This window comes from Garra rufa, unplaced genomic scaffold (genome assembly GCF_049309525.1).
Source record: "Garra rufa unplaced genomic scaffold, GarRuf1.0 hap1_unplaced_414, whole genome shotgun sequence".
In the NCBI taxonomy this organism is placed as follows: Eukaryota; Metazoa; Chordata; class Actinopteri; order Cypriniformes; family Cyprinidae; genus Garra; species Garra rufa.
Window position 1 is genome coordinate 4,545 of NW_027394681.1, and position 9,672 is coordinate 14,216.

The 9,672-nt window shown below is 36.1% G+C and overlaps 1 protein-coding gene across 1 annotated transcript; it reads left to right on the top strand.

The window, feature by feature from the left end:
* Nucleotides 1-307: 307 nt before the first annotated feature.
* On the top strand, nucleotides 308-9,346 carry LOC141317159 (uncharacterized; the record flags this gene model as incomplete). Its single annotated transcript, XM_073832965.1, has 6 exons — nucleotides 308-523; nucleotides 3,198-3,488; nucleotides 5,914-6,199; nucleotides 6,275-6,397; nucleotides 7,180-7,437; nucleotides 9,255-9,346. Coding segments are annotated over 6 exons (1,266 nt in total), but the record flags the coding sequence as incomplete, so codon positions are not given.
* Nucleotides 9,347-9,672: the final 326 nt, after the last annotated feature.

The window sequence follows — 9,672 nt, forward strand, 5'->3', positions numbered from 1 at the left end:
GTTTTATTCAAAATTGGAGTAAATTATGATTCAAAGTTTTAAATGATCAAAAAAATTACAGAATAAATCAGTGTTCTGTTTTGAATAAATAAATCATGGTTTACAGTTTAAAGTCACTGTTCTAATTAAAAGTAGTAAATTATAATTGAACGTTTTCACTTTAATTTAAAGTGTTCTATTTAGAATTCCAAGATCATGATTTAAAGTTTTAAATCACTGTTCTAATTAGAATTAATGAATCATAGAGTTCTAAATTACTTTTTTGACACACTATATGAAGTTGATTATGTTGTTTGTCTGTCTTCAGTTTTCAGGCCTTTACCTGCTGTCCTTCTTCATCATCGTCCTGGGACTGATCCTCTACTCCTCTTCCTCCACCTACGTGGCACAGGATCCTCGCGTCTATAAACAGTTCCGCAACGCAGGAAACGCCATCACAGACACGCCCACCGTGGGGCCGCTGGAGCCTTCAGTGACCTATACGAGCCTGGGTCAGGAAATAGAGGAGGAGCCTCGCATACGAGTAGCCTGAAGGGGGCGTGGCCTCCCAAAACCAACCAATCATCCACTGCCCGGCCCGGCAGTCTGTAGAAAAAAACGAATGATAATGATCACCGAATGATGTAATCAACCACGTAGCAAACGAGTACACTGTGATCACGAACTGTCAATAGGTAGCAGTGACTTCTGTATGTCTGAGATATCAGATCCATCATGTATAGAGATGATTTCACCTCATTGCCTCTTTCCCCCCCTGCGGCAATTTAAGTGTTTAGAAGGGTTCGTGCTGACTGTTTCGTCCAAATGCTCAATTGTGAATGTTTTATTTTCTTATACGAGCACAAAGGGTTCATTGTATTTGAAAGTTTGACATGGTTTCACTACAGTGTCATCAATATTTTACATTTTAAATGGCATCTATCTGACGACGTTTCTGGAAAACTGCATTCTGAGTTTTACAATGCTGATTTGAGCCAGTGCCTTGCCATGTAATATTATTGTGGGTTACATTAGCCAGTAATCATGACTTAAAAACAGTTTCATCAGTATTGGACGTCATGATTGCATATTGTATCATCTGCTCAAAATTATAAATATTTCCATTCTTCAATCGAAAATATGAAAAGGGTAAAAAAAAAAGAGAAAAGAATGTTTTTACACCCTTCTTTAACTGTTATACCATATTCATATTTGTTTTTAAAATATTTTGTTTTAATTCTGCCAAGAAAAAGGGTACATGCATTTGTATTAAATATAAAAGTCTGTGTAATTGCAATTGATTGTAAACTTGTAAACTATTTTACTGCACTTGTCTTTGTTTTATAAGCAGTTCAGTTTTAATTATCATCTTATTTGGATGAAATCCAGTACAATACATGTAAAGTTATTCTGAACTGATATTTGGGTTTTGTTTTGTTTTATTTTTTCAGTCTTAAGTTGTCATTTAAATATTGGAAATTCTCAATGTGTCTGACTTGCTTAAAATAAAGTATATTTGTCTTAAACTCAAAAAAACATGAATGGCAAATACTGGGAAAATGTATTTCAGCTCGCAGAACATTACATTATAATGCAACTTTTATATTCAGTTGAGGTCAAAACGTTAATTATTTTAACCAAATAAAAGGGATCATACAAAATGCATGTCATTTTTTAGTTAGTTCATGTTAAAGATGTTTACATATAGTCCACAAGAAAAAATAATAGTTGAATTTATAAAAATGACCCTGTTCAAAAAGTTTACATACACTTGATTTTTAATACTGTTGTTACCTGAGTGATCTACAGCTGTGTTTTTTGTTTAGTGATAGTTGTTCACGAATCCCTTGTTTGTCCTGAACAGTTAAACTGCCTGCTGTTCTTCAGAAAATCCTTCAGGTCCAACAAATTCTTTGGAATTTCAGCATTTTTGTGTATTTGAACCCTTTCCAACAATAACTATGATTTTTGAGATCCATCTTTTCACTCTGAGGACAACTGAAGGACTCATACGCAACTATTACAAAAGGTTCAAATGCTCTCTGATGCTTTAGAAGGTAAAATTATGCATTAAGAGCCGGGGGTGAAAACCTTTGAACAGAATGAAGATGTGTGCATGTTTCATATTTTGCCTAAATATCATATTTTCATGAAGAACAGCTGGCAGTTTAACTGTTCAGGACAAACAAGGAACAACAACAACAACAAAAAAAAAAAACGCTGTGGATCATTCAGGTAACAACACAGTATTAAAAATCAAGTGTAAAAAAGTGCAACTTTATAACGGGGTCATTTGTATGAATTAAACTGTTATTTTCTGTTGTGGACTATATGTAAACATCTTTTACGTGAAATATCTTATTCAGGTAAGTACTAGCCGCTAAATAAGAAGAATAACAACAACGTGCAGTAAATAATAAAAAAGGTTTGCACTACAAATTAGTGTGTTCATAACTAAGATAATACATTAAAATAATATGGTAAAACACACCAATTCACAATATTACGCAGCAAAACCTTTTTACCGCTAAAAACAGCTGGACACAAATTAGACCAGAAACCAGACCCATAAAGTTTACAAATATAGAAAACTCTTATAGAAAAAATGAGGTTGATAATAAACACACAAAAAAATGTCCACAGTATTTTTTTACATAATACAGAGTTACATTCTTTAAAAAAAAATATTCTTGTGCTAAACCGACGAAAGAAACTCAAATACATGTTTGGAACACCTTGAGGGCGAATAAATGATGCTAATAAACGCATAAAATGCTTACTACAGACAAAAAGACTACATTGATCCCAATGGGAACTTCAGGTGCAGGACAACAAGAACATCAAAAGCAAAATTCACCTCTCACACGGTTAATTCCAAAAATTCAAGACAGAGCGTCGAATAAATTAGCATTACAAACGCACTGCAAATAAGAAATGCATTTTTGTCATTGCGGTTGGGAAATGAAGTGTTTATCTTATGAATATTTATGAGGTAACGTTCCAAGAATGCCTACCCGATTGGCTTGGCGAATTAAACGCTTGCCTTATGAATGTTAATTAGTTTAAGCAGGTATGTTGCCAAGCAACGTCTGCGTGACCTCATTGATATTCATGAGCTGCTAATATTCATGAGCAACTCCTTAGAGATCCACCACCCTATGACCTCTCTCAGGTGGTTTCTTCCTAACCTTTAACACCTGAGAGGTGGCTGCAAGCAGGGCGGTGACACCGGCACAGGTATGGCAGACCTCAGCACGACCTGGGAGCGTGAGTTGCTGGAGCAATTCTCCTGTTTGACTGCCGCCACAGATGATGAGCCCCATCTGAATACAGCAGATATTACTCCGGAAAGCAGCGACGACACAACGGGCTTATTGCATTTAAGTGATGAAGTTCTCCTAGTTATACTGAGGAACTTGGACCCAGTGTCGCTGCTGAGGCTCGGCAGCACGTGTAGCTTATTGTTCCGAGTTTGTTCGTGCAACTCTCTCTGGACCAAACACTTCCAGGTAGGCCTATACTTTGCGTGGAAATTAGATTTTTGATTTATCACAGTCGAAGCTTTTAAATTCACTAAAATGCATGGTACATACCTGAGCGAACCGGTCATTTTATTAGTCTTTAATGTTATGTGAACTAAAATGACTCGAATGGAGTTGAACGATCTGTCAGATAATCCATATGTAAGAGCTAGATTCCTGATTCGTTCATAAAATTGGAGTCCTTCATCGTTGTTCCCAGATGCGCGGCCATATTGGCGATACTCGGATGTAAACAACAGCATTGAATGCATGGTTAATGTACTACTGAATACGTTTTTCTGCTAATTTATGCTGTTTAAACCACGGAAAAAACATGTGGAAACTGCTATGACTTTGTAAGCAGGACAGGGCGCAATAGTTACAAAATAAAGTTAATGGGTGCTAAAGATGCTTATAAGCAGTATTAATTAAGATATTAGCCTAATATTTGGGACGTTCTTAAACGCTTAACGTGGCTTAACGTACGTAAAAAACGACCAGGAAACACCAAATTTCTGTCAAACCTTACTTGGAACAAACACTAACTACTATCAAAAGAACAAGCCCTTATTCCACAGAGAAAGTTAATAATATCACGTTAAGCATTTTCTCCCCCATAGAAGTCCATTATAAAGAAACAGCTTAACGTGGTTTAACTTACCTCAACAGAGACGAGGGAAGACCAAACTTCTGTTAAATTTTACATATAATACATATAATAAATAACGAGCTCTTATTCAGCATATAAAGTGATCGCCCCCCATAGAAGTCCATTATAAAAAACATGTTAAGCTTTTTTTTTTTTTTTTTTTTTTGGAGTTCTATAGGGAGAACACGCTTAACGTGATATTATTCACTTTATGTGCTGAATGAGATCTCATTCTTTTGACAGCAGCAAGTATTTATTATAAGTAATATTTGACAGAAGTTTGTTTTTCATTTTCTCTGTGGAATAAGGGCTCGTTCTTTTGATAGTAGTTAGTGTTTGTTCCAAGTAAGGTTTGACAGAAATTTGGTGTTTCCTGGTCGTTTTTTACGTACGTTAAGCCACGTTAAGCGTTTTTCACGTTAAGCGTTTTAGAACGTCCCTAATATTTCACCTACCTGACTGGAAATGATAAGAAAAAAAACCCAGTGTTGTCAAGATTATTAAATACTGGTTCAGTTCAGTTACTTTTGGCAGTCTGTAGTACTCCAAAATATTTTTCCGATATGACTGATTAGTACAGTTCAAAACATGACAATAATTGACCATTTTCAGCAGCAGTAATCCGCAAAATATGCACTTTGCATTGTTTTACCAGTGAGGCCAATTGATGACATGTTGGAAAAACCCTACTTTTACCTATAATAGAAGTAATTTATAGAAGCAGTTTCTGCCACTGAATTAAAAAAAATGTTACCACTCTATTTTTTCAGTATTTTCTCAGAATTGTGAGTTAAGTCAGAATTGTCAGATGTAAATTTGCAATTCTGCAATTATATCACTCTTCTTCCTCTTAATATTGGACTTTATAACTCGCAATTGCAAGTTTATCACACAATTCTAAAAAAAAAAAAAAAAAAAATTCAGAATTGTTTTTTTCAGGAATTGCTAGTTCTAACACTTTTTAATTAAATTCTGAGAAATAAAGTCAGAATTGCCTGTTTATTTCTCAGTTGTGAATTTCTAACTCGCAACTACAAGTTTATATCATGCAATTCTAAACGCAAAAGAATTGCAAGTTTATATCACGCAATTCTGAGAAAAAAAAAGTCTCAAAGTTGGGAGTTTATTTCTGACAATTTTAAGACGAAATTGTGACTTGAAAAAGTCACAATTAGCTTTTTCCCACTTATTCTGTGGCAGAAACTGGTTTCAATATTTATTAAATGCCGTCTACGAATGACATTTGCTCTTGCTATAATTGATCTTTGAATGCACGGAAAGCTTAAGTGAGTGAAAAATAACAGTTGTGAAATCAGCTACGAGATTTGAATAAAGAGTGTTTTGAGTGTTGTTTTGTTTTTTTGTTTTAAGCAAATGGAAATAAAATGAAGGCTCAATGTGGAAGTAAGCCCATTCGCTATAGGGAAATAACGAGAAGAATAACAATGTGCAGTAACTAGTAAAACTGTTTGCAATACAAACCAGTGTGCTCATAATTAAGATGATACATTAAAATAATATGGTTGGATATAGCTGGAAGCAGATGAGACTAGAAGCCAGACCCTTAAAATTCTTATGCAAAGAAAAGGTGGATAGTTTCTTTTGTTTTTTTATTTTATTTTAATTTTTTAGTAAACAATGGCAAAATATAGGCTTGTTTTTATTTATTTATTTTTACTTATTTAAAATTTTATTCTTAAGTGGTCCTAACAGACTATCCCAGTGGTCACTCGCATGCTAACTCTCTCATATCTTTCTCCACAGGATTCGTTTGGGGTCAGTCTGTCATATACCCACGTCCGGTGTCCCGTAACGGCCAAAACCGCTTTCCGCTTGGTTTTTATGTGGCGATCCCTCTTCAGAAACATCCACTGTAACCGCGCATTTCAGGAGAAGCTCTTTGTGGAGATCCCGTTTGCGCCACACAGGTACTGGATCCAGTGGCTCGTGCTGGAGGAAAGCGTACCCTTGCCTTCAGTGAGGCTTCCCAGCAGCGAGGTGGAGAAACTATGGGGAATCGCTGCAGATTTGTTCCAGGACAAACTCCAAGGTGGCCATACTCTCAGCTGCCACATGAGCTTTCCATGTTTAATTTTAGCCTAACATGCTTTATTCTGTTTCCCAGAGAAAACTGAAGATTGTGACACCCTTAAGTTTGAATGGAGAGAGCTGTTTCATCTTGCGTTGAAGCATCATGGCAGTGTCTCGCTGGTCTTTCAGCATGTTCTCAGCCAGCATCAAAACAGTGGTGAGAGATCTGCATCCCATTTCATGAAACTTGGTCATTAGGGAGCTTAATGGCCAAACAAAGTGTGATAACCAACGTTGTGAATATTGTGATTTAATATTGCCAAAAGAATATATCACCTTACTTTAATCCTCTGTGAGTGCTGGAGTGAATCCAACCAAATGCAATTTATTCTCTGGCACTTTTGCATTGCGTTTAGACTCTGAAAAATGGCAAACGAGTTCATTGTCGGCTCACGGCAGCAGTACTGTATTGTCTTCTTAACCAAAAGGACACGGGTGTCTGGGTTCTCTCGTTGGTCTGGTTGACCTTTTATATGTCTTAGCTGTATATGTTTCCTTTCCCCCTCTAAAAGTAATGGGATTTCTGAACCAAGATGTTAGTAATCCAATTTTTTGCTCTGGTGACTCACTTCAAACTGCTGTGATGGACCCTTGATCGGAGAGTTGGGGTATGACACACGATTTTTGAGTGATGTGTCTGGAGAAGGACTGTGACTCATAGTTCACCCTCACCTGGTATTTCCTGTTTCTTTTAATACTCTATATAAAAGGCCCATGTTCTATAGCTTTTAGCTTTGAACAGGATGCAGTGCATCCTATTTAGTGATGATCTAAAGGTCTTTCAAATTTCCACCTGAAGTTTTAAAGTTTCTTCTGTAAAGTTGTGCAGATTTCTTTATAAACGCATGTCTGCATTTTATTGCAATGTTATGTGCATATGAGATATTTCTACCTGTAGTATTGCTGGCATTGACAACCATTTTATGTGCTGATTTTTAGAACACACAGAGCTGGAGTCCATGTACCATCAGTACGTCCAGTGCCGGTTCCAGTGGCTCTTCACATATTGGTTGTTTCGTCAGCCGGCGCCGTACAACAAGCAGCTGCGATCCATTTTCTTGCAGTGGAAAAAGCACAGCAAGAGAAAGGTGGCCACCTGGGGTGAAACCCTGTGTGATGTGAGGTACCTTGCCTCCCTGCACCCCATCACCAAAGACTACTGGAGAGGCCGATTGGCCCGGGGAGATGAGAGCCTTGGTAGGTTAGTTGGTAAATAATTGGATTATGGTTGATGATTTGATTGATTTATTTATTTTTGTATTGTGTGTGTTTTTATTTATCTATTTATTATTTTTTTTAATGATGATGATGATGAATAATATTTTTATTTTTTTTATTTTTTTAGTATAATAATTCTTATTGCTGCTATTTTAGCGTTTATTTTAATAGCATGTTTTATTATTTATTGCTATTTTAGCTTTTATTTTTAATGGCGTGATTATTATTATTATTATTATTATTTATTGCTACTTTAGATTTTATTTTTAATAGTGTGTTTTGTTGTTGCTATTTTTGGCCTATTTTTAATAGCGTGTTTTATAGTTTTTATGTTTTTTTTAATTAAAATAAAATGTTACATTTATTTTTTTTATTAGCTTTATTTATTCTTTTTGCTGTTATTGCCATTTTATTTTTAGTACAATATTTAATACCAATATTTGAATAATAATAATAATAGCGATAATATTAATAAAAATGATAAGATAATAACTTGTATTGTTATTTGTGGTTCTAATTTTTATGAAAAAATTATCACAATAGTGATCTTTCTTTAATAGTGTGTATTTTTATTAAAATAACGATGCATGCTATTATAAAACTTGTTACAATTGTTTTTATTAGCTTTATTTTAGATTGTTTTTGCTGTTACTATTGCTGTTTTATTCATTTGAATATTATTGCAAATTTTTAATACCATGTTTTTTTGTATAATAAATATTATACAAACAGAAATAATTTTAATGTTTATTTAGCTTTAATTATGTTAATAGCTTAAGTATATATATATATTTTTTTATTAGCATTTAGTAATATGTAGTTTTATTATTGCTATTTTAGCAATTTTTAGTGGCATGTACTTTGTTTTGTATTATTATTATTATTATTATTATTATTATTATTATTATATTAAAGCTTTTTAGTAGCATTTATTTAAATGAAACAGCCCATTAATTACTAAAACCCACCTTAGTTATTGCCATTTGCGAAATCTGTTATAGTTCAACCTCTGCTGGAGAATTGGCTTGATCTGCGAATCCTTTCAGAGTCGAGCAAAACCTGCTGTATTTGATGGTGTTGTGTTCTTTTGGCGCTTTTCCACTACACAGTACCAGCTCGACTCGGCTCGCCTCGGCTCGACTCGACTCGGCTCGACTCGGCTCTGTTTGGTTTTCCACTGTGTAAAAGTTGTACCTGTACCTCCACAATAGTACCTGGTTGTCATAGCGACGCTGCAAGAAACTGCCGTGATGTAATCTTCTACGCGACACACACCCGCTGTCTGCACCTCCTCGTTTGACCACGGCGTATTCTTCCGAGTTGCCATAATATGTAATGGATTGGATATGTCACGCAATCTCTGGCCAAACTTTTTAAAAATGGCGGGGTTATTCTGGATACTATTGCTGGCGCGTGCAATGATGACGCAGTGAATAGTGACGATTCTCTCTGACCAATCAGCAGTCTGCTGTGTTTTCACGTCACATTTTAGTATCGCCTTAGCTCGCCTCAGCTCGCTTGGAACCTCGCCGGAGGTGGTACGAAAAAAAGTACCTGGAAGCCGGTACAGGTACAACTTTTACACAGTGGAAAACCAAACAGAGCCGAGTCGAGTCGAGCCGAGGCGAGCTGAGGCGAGCTGGTACTGTGTAGTGGAAAAGCGCCATTTGTCGGTCTTGTGTGGCGCTCTCTCCTGAGGTGCTCTGGCAGGATATTCGTCTGTAGATCAAATGTTACTCCTCTAGTCTCCTGGAGCATCATCTCATGTTCTGACTCTGCTTGTTTCTCTCCATCAGGGATTCAGACTGTCGGAAACTACTTCTCCATGTGCAAGTCTCTCGTGGCCTGGATCCTGGGCCGTGACTGGGGCCGACTGAAGCGAAGAAAGGTACGTCTATGGAATACATGCAGAAAGCTGAACAATATTTCAGTCTAAATTTTTTTTTTTTTTTTTCTTTGACATAAAGTCCTTTCCCTAGTGTGCAGTGGGATGTTTGAATAAATTTGACATGCTGTCTTCCCCGCGACTAACTTTTCTTCACACATGATTGTTCCCCGTTCTGTTCCAGCTGGTATCTCTCTTCCCCATCTCAAAAAATGCCAAATAAGTTCCTCAAAGGACATGATCTTAAATATTCCAGCAGTGCTCATCTTCTGCATTTCATTAGCCAGGGAAAATGATTTCACAGGTCACGGCGTGAGCAGACGCTGCTA